The sequence below is a fragment of the Sorex araneus genome, chromosome 1 (assembly GCF_027595985.1).
Source record: "Sorex araneus isolate mSorAra2 chromosome 1, mSorAra2.pri, whole genome shotgun sequence".
NCBI lineage: Eukaryota > Metazoa > Chordata > Mammalia > Eulipotyphla > Soricidae > Sorex > Sorex araneus.
The window spans coordinates 392,719,438-392,734,111 of NC_073302.1; the positions used below are offsets into that span (position 1 = coordinate 392,719,438).

The 14,674-nt window shown below is 37.9% G+C and overlaps 1 protein-coding gene across 3 annotated transcripts in view; it reads right to left on the reverse strand.

The window, feature by feature from the left end:
* RUNDC3B (RUN domain containing 3B) overlaps positions 1-14,674 on the reverse strand; it is a 142,770-nt gene that overhangs the window by 14,121 nt on the left and 113,975 nt on the right. For 2 of the 3 annotated variants that reach the window (XM_055137919.1, XM_055137780.1), the window contains exons 9-10: positions 10,442-10,588; positions 4,560-4,681 (exon numbers count right to left, since the gene is read on the reverse strand). In XM_055137919.1, coding sequence (XP_054993894.1) covers positions 4,560-4,681; positions 10,442-10,588 — 269 coding nt within the window. The remainder of the gene's footprint in view (positions 1-4,559; positions 4,682-10,441; positions 10,589-14,674) is intronic. The other variant, XM_055137846.1, reaches the window with a different exon arrangement.

Genomic DNA, 14,674 nt, shown 5'->3' on the forward strand with positions numbered 1-14,674 from the left:
CTCAAAATTAATCAAAGATCAAATTGTAGCACCTGAAACTGTAAGACTCCTTAAAAGAAAACAGGTTTAAATCGTGGACTAGACAATGGCTTTTCAGATAAGACACTGAATCAAAAACAAATGAAAGAGAATCTTATTAGGATTTTAACAAAACAAAACTCTATGGTTCAAAAAACACTAGCAAGAAAGAGAAATGCCTCAGAATGGAGTAAGTATTTGTGCAGGCCATATATCTATAAGGGTTAACTATCCAAAATACCCACAAAGACTTATTATAACTTAACAATAAAAGAGTGGGTCAGAGTGATATTACAGTGGATATCACATCTGCTATACACACAGCCGACCCAGGTTTGATCTCTGAGCCTGCCAGGAGTAATTCCTGAGTACAGAACCAGGAGAAAGTCCTGAGCACCACTGAGTGTGGCTCAATACCAAAACACAAAAAAGAGCCATGCAGTGAGCAAGGGGGTGAGGAGATATCTTCCAAGCAATTTCTCAGGCCTAGGGTCATTTTCAGCTGTACTCAACCAGGACTGTCAGACCCAGAAGTGTTGTGGGCCATCATCAGAGCTACCCTGCTGGACACATGGGGTGGATCCCATTGTGCTGGGAATCAAGCCCACAGCCTTCACAAGCCAGACATGCGCTCCAGTCCTTTGAGTTATCTCACCAGCCTCCAAATAATGCAATTTTAAAAGGTCAAAGAATTTGTACAGTTCTCTGATGATGATATACAAATGGCCAATAAACACATGAAAAGATATCCAACATTAATACTAAGAAACAACACAAATCTAAGCAATGAAATTCCATTTAATAACCACTAGGATGGCTGTAATTAAAAAAGAAAGAATTTAGAAATATGGCTCAATGGTATGGCACAGGTATCCCATGATTCAATCCCCAGAATTGGAAAAATAATTTGATGGTGAATGGAGACTGACACCTTTCTACACAGTGGGATTGTAAAATAGTTTATAAGTCAGTCTGATAACAGACTGGCAGTTCTTGAAATGGTTCAAAGCCAGTCAATTCCATTTTTCATTATATACCCAAGTGAAATGTACATTCACACAAAAACTTGTACATGAATGTTTAAGGCAGCATAACTTGTAATAATAAAAACAGGGACACAATCCAAAAATAAAACTAATAATCAGATTAACAGATTGTGGGATTACCATACAAAGAAATATTATTCAGGCAGAAAAAGGGAAGAAATGCTTGAATGATTTTTGACTTTTTGTAGGGAGCCATTTTACCTTACTGATCTTATCCTGTCACTATTTGTTTAATCACTAGCTAACCCCATGCCACACCTAGCAAAGGTTGCCACTCCTAATCTAACTGATCTTATCCTATCAACATTTGTTTATTACTAGCTAAATCCCATGCCACACCCTGCATTTCTATTGGGGGTCCTGGCACCACCTCCTCCCAACAAGGAGGTATAAATACTGTAACTGCCATAGAATAAATGCCTTTTCTCCCTCCTCCGGGCTCTCTGTCTGTTCTTTCGGCTGCGCCCTACGAAGGGTTCTCCCTGCTGAACAGAACGAGACCTCCACATCGACTTCCACAACTTTTCTAATATGTTCTAATCTCTATATATTAAAATATACTAGAAAAGTCAAAATCAGACAAAGGTTAAATATTGGATGACTTCATTAAATTAAATCATATATTGATATAACTATATTTATAGAAGAAATAAATTAAAAAGACAGAATGTGGATTATCAGCTGCCTAAGAATAAATGAAGCAAGGAATTGGAACTGATAACAGGTCCAGAAATTCTTTGTTGAGTGATGGAAATGCTCTGAAATTAGACATTGGTAATTGCTGTGCAACCTCGTGAATTGTATGCTTTAAAATGGTGAGCTTAATATTATGTGAATGGTGATGTGATTTTTTTTGAAAGTCTAAAATATCTTTTCAAATGTTTAAAAATATTTTAAATATATACTTAAAAAACATTTAAAATAAATACTAAGAGCACCTAAAACATACAGTTTGACATATTTTTCTCTTTTTTCATAGTATGTAAAAATAGCAGTGTATTTGGGAGGATAAAGGGCTTGTGTCACACCTGGCTCTGAGCTCAGGTCACCATATATGGTACCAGGACTAAACCAGGGCAAACACTCTAGCCTCAATAGTGTATTTTAAAGCCCCAAGTATCCTAGATTCATGAAATGTCCTAGCTACTACTAGTAATTACTATATTTTTTAAAATCATAACGCAGAGATCATATAGTTTACTGTATTTACTTATCCATTTATTTATTTTGGTTTGGGGACCACATTCAGGGTACTCAAGGATGACTGCTAATTGTTACTGAGAGAAAACACAGGCCTACAGCATTTAAAACATGTACTCACTCAACTGTTATTTCTCCAGTCCCTAAAGAAGGTGTGCATGAATGTGTGTGAATGTGTGTGTGTGTGTGTGTGTGTGTGTGTGTGTGTGTGAGCATAGCACTGTTGCACTATCGTCCCGGTCCCGTTGTTCATAGATTTGCTTGAGCAGGCACAAGTAACGCCTTCATTGTGAGACTAGTTCTTACTGTTTTTGGCATATCAAATATGCCACAGGGAGCTTGCCAGGCTCTGCCGTGTGGGCAGGATACTCTCAGTAGCTTGCCAGGCTCTCCGAGAGGGGCGAAGGAATTGAACTCTGGTCAGCTGCGTGCAAGGCAAATGCCCTATCCGCTGTGCTATTGCTCCAGCCTATGTTTGTGTAAAGGAGTTTATTTCCTTTCCTGTTAAGTGACAATTCACTTCTGTTAATCATTTCTAGATGTCCTTCTGATTTGCTCATTTGTTAATTGACTGAGGTTCTATGATTTACAATATTGTTATTGATGGTTTCCCATGCACATAGTTCCAATGCCGTACCAAAAAAGGGAATTTTATAGGGAAAAGACACGGAAGGAAAAGAGGGTGAGCTGAAAACAGTGGGATCACAGAACGATGTAATCTCTGGGTTGCTGGTCCTACGAAGCACACTTTTTCTTATTTGCAAACCTAAAAAAGTAAAGGTCAAGGTTTTGGTGTAGGAGTAAACTGAGGACAAAATGTCCTTATCTTTAGGATCTAGGGCAAGAACAGTTGTCCTTGTCTAATACTGATCTCTGGCCAAGTTTCAAACCCACACAAACTCATGGACTAATTTAAAAATATAAACACAGTCTCTGTGCCTGAGAGATAGTATAGTGAATAGCATTCTTGCCTTGCATGGGACCAATCCAGGCTCAATCTTGGACACAGCATACGGTCTCCCAAGCCCTTCGAGGACTGATCTCTGAGTGCTGAGCCAGGAGTAAACCCTGAGAACTGCCAGCTGTGGCCCTCAAACCAAAAAACCACTGTATCATTGCCACTGTCATCCTGTTGCTCATTGATTTGCTCGAGCAGGCACCAGTAAAGTCCAAACCAAAAAACAAATGAATAAAATATAAACATTATGATAATGCATCTAATTTATTCTCTTTGATTTATAACTGTAACTAAGACATCAATAAACTGTTTATTACTTCATAAAATATTCATCTTTAATCACTATCTACTAAACTCTTAGAGTCAAATATTCATTTGTAATCAGTATTTAATAGATTATTAAAATTGGCGAGGACCTTTGAGAAAATTTTAGCAAGCATCTTGAAGCAGAAATTTTAGCTTAACATAATGTCCTCATTGCTTCAGTCTTATGATTAATCTGTTTCTCACATTCTGCAACACTGAAATGGTAATAAGAAAAGAATTAAACTCTTCAATGTTTACTCCCTAAGCTTTTCAGAAATCTAATTAAAAGGGGTACCAAAAATGACTCAAGTGGTACACTGTACCAAAAGACACCTAATAGAATGAAGACAGAACTGACTTAAGCAATATAGCAGTGGATAAAAACTCTTGATAAAAGTCATTTTATCAAGAAAACATCTCTATAAATAAACAGATATGACACAAAAGTCACACTGCAATGGTTAGAAATGTGTACCAGAAGGGAGGGAATAAAGGTAACAATTACAGGCTACCTCATGAGACGATTAAGCACAAAGAAGCAACAAAAACTAAGAGCAAATCATTTTGGGGTGTTTTTGTTTGTGGAGGAGGGGTCTGGGCCACACCTGGTAGCGCTCAGCTTAGCAGTCAATCCTAACAGTGAGAGAGGCATGGGGAATGTGGGCCACAGACTTCATTCAGCTCTGGGGATCAAAGCGACCCTAGCCCATTTTTTTTCTTTTTTTTTTTGCTTTTTGGGTCACATCCAGTGGTGCTCAGGGGTTACTCCTGGCTTTGCACTCAGGAATTACTCCTGGCGGTGCTCGGGGAACCATATGGGATGCCAGGGATCGAACCCGGGTCGGCAGCCTGCAAGGCAAATGCCCTACCCGCTGTGCTATCACTCCGGCCCCACCCCCAGCCCATTTTTAATGATAGCTCAAGTCCATTCGTGCCTCACAGAAATGCCACTGCTATCCTTCAGCAACCTCCGCAACCAAAGTACAGATGATTCAGGGAACAAATAATTTTCAAATAGATTATTTTCTTACCTTCACTAATTAAATGTAATGCATCGTGTTTTCCATCTCCTTCTTGTGAATGACCTGGACCCAGTGAAGTCTGAGAAAGGCTAACTTCAGAAGATAACTGGTCAAGACTGTGATAACTTTTTCTGCAAAACAAAGATGAAACACTACCTGAATCTGTTCTCTCACACACACACAAAAAGAATTTCTAGAGATACTATTTAATAGTTCTCTTCAGTTTGTTAAATTTCTATTTAAATTCTCATTTTTTTCCCCTAAAACCTTGTCTTTAGCTTAATTGTAACATGATATCCACTATTCTTTGCCCTCAACTCTTTTTGAAGGTCTGTCTGCTTAAATCACTGAAAAAGAAAAAAATTATTAAAGAACTTAAATCCTTAGATCAAATTTTTTTATTATCCAACTGGTTGAGAAATAGGAACTTCTGGTTAGGAGCAGAAAAATCTATAGATAACAATGCAAAAACAAAACTGACATAACAAAAATAACCTATTGTTTCTTGAATATTTCAAAAGATTTGAATGTCTTGATATTGTATAATATAATTATATAATCTTGATATTATATAACAATAATGATAATTCATTACTACAAGTTCTAGAATTTGTAAGTTTATTAAGTGTTGGCCATAAAATGCCTGTTTGTGTTAATACATTGAGATAATTCATTTCCTCTTATCTATTTGCAATTGTGATTCTATTTTATAGTAAGCAAATTAGACAAATCATAATAGAGAAACACTCAGTAATAAAAGCAATGTTAATGAAACTTTGTTAGCAAACTTTACTCATACCTATTTTGTCAAGATAAAATCAATTCAAGAGCTTTGGTCTTTTCTAAAAAAAGGAGGTTACTACTTCTAAGTACAAATGGAACAGAAAAAAAGAGTATGATTTTAGGTTCAACATTTATTCTGGAAGAGCCAAACCCTACTTAATTTCCTAGAAATGTCATATATTCTTTGATGTTATACATGAGAAGACAAAACATAAATGCCACGCTACTCTACTCACACACACAATAACAGACTTACAAATATATGATAGGTAGTATTAAGTATGAGAGCAATATGTAACAAGCATCTGGTTTTTCCTCAAAGAAATGAAGAATGAGATGCCAATAAAGATTTTCCTAGCTTATATGATGACTTTTTAAAATTCAGAGTATGAAAATTTTGAATCATATTTTGAATATGATATTTTAACTATAATAGCAGAATTCTGAACATAATAGGTAACAGAAATGAATGGCTCAATATGTAATAGAGTTAGTCCTTGATACCCTGTAGGGTCTTGTTTCAGAACCACTGAAGCACACAATCTCTCTCACACACATAATCTCTCTCTCTCTCACACACACACACACACACACACACTCCCACAGAGTCAAGTCCTTTATATTGGCCCTCCATTATCTATAGGTTCCACATTTATAGATGTCAACTGTTATCAAATTAATTAACTCTATGAATGCAGAATCAAAGGACAGACTGAAAAATTTCAATGTACACAATTCAAGTCTCTACTGTTTAGGGTATACTGTATTTCTCATAATTGGAGGGTGGGGTATGCCAGGGTTGGCTACATGTAAGGTCAGTGCTTATTCCCTATACTACCTCTCTGGTCCCAGAATAAAATTTTTAAAAACTGCAATTGTTTACCTAATCAAAATAAAAAAAGAAGATATTAAAGTCATGTATTATGACCATACATAAGTTTATGGCTTATCTATGCCATTATACTCTTCAATATAATCTAAACAAAGCTATTAGGAATTGTATTATACCACAAATATTTGGGACATGATAAGATAAAATCCATTATACTCAACATCTTATGATTTTAAAGTCTTTCAAATTTTTATACGCAGAAATGTGTACCTGAAAATGGAAGGCTAAAAGGAAATTGAGAAACAGGCCTAAATTCACTTACTAGTGAAATATTTTATATTACATTTTATATTAATGATCAGAAGTAATAATATGGGGCCAGAGAGACTGTAACAAAGGATAAGGAAGTTGCCTTGTTTATGGTAGAACCAGGTTCAATCCCTGACAATACGTATTTATGGCCCTGAGTATCTCCAGGAGTCATCTCCTGAGCACAGAGCCAGGAGTTAGCCCTGAGAAATGACAGTTGTGGTCCCCAAGCCCAAAATAAATACATTAATTAATAATTATATGAATAAATGATATCATTTGCCCAATGGATGCATTAAGGCCAACAGTATTTTAAATTTTGTAGCAGTCACAGAAGAATAGAGTGTGAGACATTGGAGACATTACTTAAGTGTAAAAAGTAAAAGCAAATATATTTACATGATCTAAAAATAGGTGCAGGAATGTATATGCAAACAGATATACTATTCTTATATTGGTGGTCTTACTTTCGCAGAAATATGCTTCAGAAACAAAATAAACATTTGCTATAGCAAAACATCTAATCTTGTTGTATCAAACTTGATGGAAGAATGCAAGGAAGTCTGAAAAGGAAGGGTATTTTGTAAACTATAAAACCTCATGCTGTGAAAGATTTCTACTAGCCTCAGTGTTTTAAGGATTCCTACTCCAAAGAATAAAGACACACCAGGATGTAAGTATTTGCTCGCTTAAGTTATTACAAAAACTAGCATACAAAGATCATGACAGGCATATAGAAGTTCATAATTCTCATTCATTATGGGATTAAATAGAAAATTAAGATATAATGATGAACTTAGAAAACTGAAAAAGCTTAAGTAGAAAATATAAATATGACAATGAGTCTCATTTTTGGGGGGTAGAAATGTTAGGCAATAATCTAACCAGAATATAGAACAGATAATCTACTGACATAACCTTTACCTAACAAAATTTTGTGACCTAGATTTACATGTAAATAAACAAGACAGAAATTATTGGAAGAAAAAAATGAATGATTCATGTGTGTCTTAGGGACATGTTTGAGCTGTGAGATGCTCAGTTGGCTGAAGCACAGGCTTTCCATGCGGGATCCTTGGGTTCCATCCCCTACACAGCTTGTTCCCCACAGTGCTGCCAAAGGCCACCCCAGGCACTGAGCCAGAACTTAGCCCCTAAGCATCAGAGGATGGCTAGAGGCCACGAGCTTTTAAAAAAAGAATTGATTTATGTACTTAATTGCTGTTGAGCCCTTACACTAAGTCTAATGTAATGCTTTACATTTAATTTAATTTTATTTATTTTTGGCTTTTGGGGTCATACCAAGCGATGCTCAAAGGTTACTCCTGGCAATGTTCAGGGACCATATGGAAAGCTGGGGATCAAACCCGAGTTGGCATGTGCAAGGCAAACACCCTCCCCACTATACTACCACCCCAGCCCTGTAATGCTTTAAATTTTTAACATGATTTCCTATGTTTGAAATAAAAATATAAAATCAAGCATAACTGTTCCACAAGTCAAAAAACAAAATCAAGAAATAAGCTAGAAGTACTTTCAGGCTATATAAACAACATAGTAAAAGTAAACACATCTCTGATCTTCTATTGAGAATGGGATCTTTCTGTGAAGAGGTGAAAATATATCTATGTTATCCAACAATTCATCTGAAGAAATGCCAACAAGACTTAGAAACAAAAATTTTACTAAACCATAATAAACCAAATAGCACTTTCTTTTTCTTCAAAGCTAGTAAGGTAAATGAAGTTACAGAGCACCAAGAGAAACAGCTACATATTCCCATAATCTTAAGCAGAATTTACTATTATAATCTGAAATAGTCATTAGTTAGAGGGCCAGTTTCTTTTTCCAAATTATCAAGAGCTAATAGAGCAATTAAACGAAGAAGCATAAGACCTGAATTCACATTAAATAAAGGAACGAGCAGGGACATTGTTTTCCTTCTTTCAGATTATAATTGTGCTGCTTCTATAATACTTTGCAAAAAACAATCACTATTATGGTATGCAAATGTAAAATAGAAAGAAGTCTTCCACTTACATTCCTTACTGGCTTATCAATAAGTAGCTCATTGGTAACAGGAGGGTGGGGGGAAGTACATGTACATGTCTTTTTGCTAAAGTATTATTCCAACTAACGTAACAGTGTGTGGGCCATGATTATAACCCTGTGAAAGCTCATGTTCTTTGTGTGGATCAAACACTGGGTTTGATTCCCTTGAATTAAAAAAAAAATGGCACGATTTAACTGACAACGTAAAATCGAATATAAGATACAGTTTTCACTCTCGACTTCTAGCTATTTTAACTCAAGATGTCATTTTTTTCCAGCTGGAAAGCACTGCACGGGTGACAGGTAATCCCCTGAGCACTGCTGGCCATGCCATCCCTGGGAGTGACCCTGAGTCCCCAACATCTCTGAGTGTGGCCCCTATTAAAAAAATAACAGAAGCTATTGTATACCTTCATATATTATCTATATTATCTACCTATTATATACTAAAAGTTAAGTTTACCACTTCTGGTTGATTTTTTTCAACCAAAAATCAGAAATACAAGACGGGGTGGTAGGGGTAGGGGGGAGACAGGGTAGAGCCGTCTTGGATATGTAAGGTCCTAGACTTGATCTCTAACACTTTCTTCTCTCAGCACCACCTAGAGTGGTCCTGGTGACCCCTGAGCACCACCAGTATGGTGCCCATAATCATTAAAAATAAAATTAAACTGGGGTGGGGGCCAGAGAGATAGCACAGTGGGTAAGGTGTTTGTCATACATGAAACTGACTCAGTTTAATCCCGGTCATCCCATTTTGTTTCCCAAGCATCACTAGGAGTAATTCCTAGCAATTCCTAGGAGTGATTCCTAGGAGTGAGTGTAGAGCCAGGAAGAAGCTCTGAGTATCACTGGGTGTAGCTCTCAAACAAACAAAAAATTAAATTGGTCTGGGGTAAATTTTATTTTAAGTATTCTATTAAAAATGACACAGAAAAATATATTGTACCAGGATAATAAGATATAATTTAAAAGCATACATAAGACAACTAGATCCTAGACCATAAAAGATTCACTAAATACCTTAAGTCCTACTGAGTAACATGGTAGTAGATGAAGAGAGTTTTATTGATTTATTCAGTAATAGTCTTACTTTTCCTTGCTTATCTCTACAATCAATAAAACAGAACCATTAAATGCTCTAACAACGAAGGTCATTTACTTTGTTTTCTATCTTTGATTAATGAAAAAATAACCAAAAATTAAAGTAGCTGGAAATTATGTCTACACCAAAAATTATCCTGTAGAACTGCCTGGCTATCCAAGGCTTAATAATGACAAAAAAAAAAAAAAAAGGAAACATTGCTTACTGAATTTTATAAGCTCCAAAATCGAAAGGATGAAAATCTGAGATTTCAGCCACATCAGTGCACTGAATAAATGCAGCAGTTCTGAACATTTGACAAAGAAATTAAAAAAGAGGGTGTGGCCCACATAGCAAGTGATTGTATCTTCAACAGCCTCCAAAAATTAGAAAATTAGAACTGACAATGAGCAAAATGAATGAATGCCTTTCTATGCTTTCATGAGATGGAACTTTTTAACTAGCAGGAAATTTACTCCTAAGGCAAATACCAAAGTTTGAATTCAAACCAGAGGACTTATTAAATATAAACTCATAGATTTAACCAAAGGACTGGCTGAATATTAACTAAAGAAATAGGTAGTTGATACAAAACTATATACTCATTTCTCAGATATTTTACTTCCCCAGGGTGCCTTGGCTTAGAAAACATCAACACATTCAACTGTCTCACTCTAACTTCACCAAGTTAAAGTCATCTTAAATACTACTGTTGCTCTGAGCTAAGAGTGAATTAAGGGGAATTAACCTGAGATATCAAAGTGTATGATAACTACATGTTTTCGTACAACTAGATTTGTAATTAGTTGGAAAAAAAAGTATTACACTTACTCATACCACTGTTTATTGTGTTTTCGGTAAAGCAACGTATCCAAGGCAACAGCATTGACATCCAGAGCTCCTGGGGAAGGCCACTGGTTGGTGAGGTGGGCAGTTAACTCTTGTCTTGATCTTAAATCATTATTCTTTAGCACAGTCCTGTGAATATTAAGATGGTGAGTGCTTTTGTCTTCTCTGTTCTCCAATGGCAGAGGAACCTAATGGGATCAACTTAGGGCCCCCAAATTCATCTTCTTAGACTGACTTGTTGAGGACTCTAGGAAGGTTAGTTGGGCCATGGTTGTTTAGTCTCCTGCAATATGTTCTTTTCTTTCTTCCTCTGCTAGCTAGACACATCACTACTTATGAAATTCAGACTTCCAGCTTTCCATAGATTAATAACTAAAAAACCCAAGGTACATTTTACATCTTAAGTGGAAAACAATGGAGTAATATAAAGTTAAGGATATCTGATGCCAGTTAAAATATTAACGAAATGCACACTGATGGAGGGATGGGTGTTGGAACACTGCATGACTAAAACCTAATTATGAACAGCTTTGTAAAGATCTCTCTCAGTGATTCAATATTGAAATCTTTAAAAATATATTAAAGAATGGGGCTGGAGTGATAGCATAGCGGGTAGGGCGTTTGCCTTGCACGCGGCCGACCCGGGTTCAAATCCCAGCATCCCATATGGACCCCTGAGCACCGCCAGGAGTAATTCCTGAGTGCAGAGCCAGGAGTAACCCCTGTGCATCGCCAGGTGTGACCCAAAAACCAAAAAAAAAATATATTAAAGAAAGCAAAGCGACTAAGTGCATGATTTTTGAGCTTAAGAATTCAGAACTTATTAAAGCAGTTTAATTCGGTAAACAAGCCAAACTGAATAAGAAACAAGATCTTAAAATCTTACTATGCTGTAAGTAATTTTAGAAACAGGCAAGAGAGACAAGAGAAGGTTAGTTAAAGGCAATTTCTTGCACGTAGTCTACCTGAGTTCAATCACTGGCACCACATGGTCACGTGAGTAGTGCTACCCTGGAAGCTCTGAACACCAAAAAACAAAACATAATGCAGGAAACAGTTCTGAAAAATCCATGAGGCTCAGTAATTATTTTTGGCAAGCATGGCTACTAATAAATCTTCCTAAAATAATTCAGTGACAATTGTATAGAACAATGTAATCCACTAAAAACATTTTAACTAAAGACTAAGAGATTATAACTCATGGTTCACTTTCATTATTGTTGAACTCTTATTGATAACAACAACTTGGGAAATAACTAGTTTCGTTTTTTTCTATTTGGGGGTGGGGGATCCATTGGGCCACACCTAGAAGTGCTCAGGGCTTACTCCTGGTTCTGTGCTCAGGGGTCAATCCTGAAGTGCTTGAGGACCATATGGAGTGCTGCTAAGCAACCATGTGAAAAGCAAATATGCTTCCCACTGCTCTAACTCTGCAGCCCCAAGAACTAATTTTTTGACAAAATGTTAACTGCAGGAACCAACAACATTTCAATGTATGATAAAGAGAAATAAAGGTATAATTCAATTTACAAAAATCTTATCCTACCCACCAAATCCTAAAATACTACCTTGACAACCTGTATCCTCAAACAGAAACCTACTACTCTATCTTATTATAGTACTGAGCATGTGCTTGCCATGAAGTTTCACTGTTGTGGGAGACAGAATCAGGGGTACACCGGCACCCAATCCTGGTTGGAGAGAAATAAACCCCCACAAAACCTCTGGATTCTAATGGGATCATGGATTTACATGTCTGTAACAGGTTATGCATAAATATGAGTGATACTTCTGAATATCTGTGCGTTTAAAAAGTACTGCTCTACTCTGTCCCTAAAGAAACATTATCTGATTTAAAAATCAGATTTTCAGAACACAATACTAAGGATACAAAGAAAAGTCAGTGAGACTCTCATATCTATTAGTTAAACTTTTAGGTTAGTAGCAACAATTCTGTTTTCCTGGAAAAGAAATGAAAATATTATTCCCTACCAACAATGTGGCAAGGACTTGTTTTTCCACAACTGACAAATACTTGCTACTCATAATTTTTGTTCATTTTTCGTTGTTGTTTGGGGACCACATATGGCTGTGCTTAGGGCGTACTCATGATTCTACACTCTGGGATCACTTCTGGCATGGCTGGGGAACTATTTGTGATACTAGGGATCAGAACTGAGATTGGTCACAGGCAAGGCAAGACTCTTACCTTCTTTACTATCTGTCTGGCTCTGAGTTCCTTATATATATTTTAGATCTAAACTCCATACTAAGTCTCGGGCCGGGGCCGGAGCTCGGGCTCCGGTCAAGATTCGACCCGGGTGGCCATGCCTCTGCACAGCCGCGTGGATGCCGAACGAGCAGGAGCCAGAGCCAACTCTAGGACTTGGGGTTCCAGCGAGTGCTTGCAACCATGTAATCAGACTGTGAACTAAGCTTTTGCCCCATGCCGGCTGACGGAGGAAATATCCTTCTTCCTTGGTCTCTCTTCCCTCCCGGTGGAGGCGTGGTGTCCAACATTTTATGGGTCCTTTGAGCAGGTATGAACTTTGTGGCGCAGAAAAAAAAAAAAGTGCTTTGAACTTGAAACCGCGGGACGCCTGGGCAGTCTCGGGCTGGGGCCAGAGCTCGGGCTCCAGCCGAGATTAGACCCGGGTGGCCAGGCCTTTGCACAGCCACGTGGATGCGGAACGAGCAGAAGCCAGAGCCAGCTATATGACTTGGGGTTCCAGCGAGTGTTTGCAACCATGTATCCAGACTGTGAACTAAGCTTTTGCTCCATGCTGCTCCAGGAAGGGAAAGGATTCAATTTCCAACTTGAATCTCCCTGGACTTAATTACTAAAATAAATAAATTGTAAATGAAAATATTTTTATTTTTTCATTCTCATCAGTGGAAAACTAATTATCAAATATTTCCTTGTCAATAGGTCTGTATTCTTTTTTTTATTTTAATTTATTTTATTGAATCACCATGTGGAAAGTTACAAAGTTCTCAGGCTTATGTCTCAGTTATACAATGCTCAAACACCCGTCCCTTCACCAGTGCCCATATTCCACCACCAAAAAAAACCAAAAACAAAACAAAACAAAACAAAACCCAGTATACATCCCACCCCTCACCCCCCAACCCCCTCCCCGCCGTGTAACTGATAAATTTCACTTCCTTTTCTCTTTACCTTGATTACATTCCATATTTCAACACAAAACTCACTATTGTTGTTGGAGTTTCAACATAGACTCACTGTTTTTGTTGGAATTTATCCCCCAATAATACAGCTCTATTGAAAAGGAAATATTTGATAATTAGTTTTCCAGTGATGATAATGAAGAGATAAAAAGCTCGGTAGCGGCCGCACGGTTTACAATTTCTGTATTTTAGTAATTAAGTCCAGGGAGATTTAAGTTGGAAATTGAATCCTTTCCCTTCCTGGAGCAGCATGGAGCAAAAGCTTAGTTCACAGTCTGGATACATGGTTGCAAGCACTCGCTGGAACCCCAAGTCCTAGAGTTGGCTCTGGCTCCTGCTCGTTCCGCATCCACGTGGATGTGCAAAGGCCTGGCCCCCCGGGTCGAATCTCAGCCGGAGCCCGAGCTCCGGCCCCGGCCTGAGACTGCCCAGGTGTCCCGCTGTTTCAAGTTCAAAGCACATTTTTTTTTCTGCGCCACAAAGTTCATACCTGCTCAAAGGACCCATAAAATGTTGGACACCACGCCTCCACCGGGAGGGGAGAGAGACCAAGCAAGAAGAATATTTCCTCCATTAGCCGGCGTGGGGCAAAAGCTTAGTTCACAGTCTGATTACATGGTTGCAAGCACTCGCTGGAACCCCAAGTCTTAGAGCTGGCTCTGGCTCCTGCTCATTCCGGATCCACACGGCTGTGCAAAGGCATGGCCACCCGGGTCGAATCTTGGCCGGAGCCTGAGTTCTGGCCCCGGCCCGAGACTGAATAGGGCTGTATTCTTGGAGGATAAATTCCAACAAAAATAGTGAGTCTGTGTTGAAACTCCAACAACAATAGTGAGTTTTGTGTTGAAATATGGAATGTAATCAAGGTAAAGAGAAAAGGAAGTGAAATTTATCAGTTACACGGCAGGGAGGGGCTTGGGGGGTGAGGGGTGGGATGTATACTGGTTTTTTTTTTATTGGTGGTGGAATATGGGCACTGGTGAAGGGACAGGTGTTTGAGCATTGTGTAACTGAGACATAAACCTG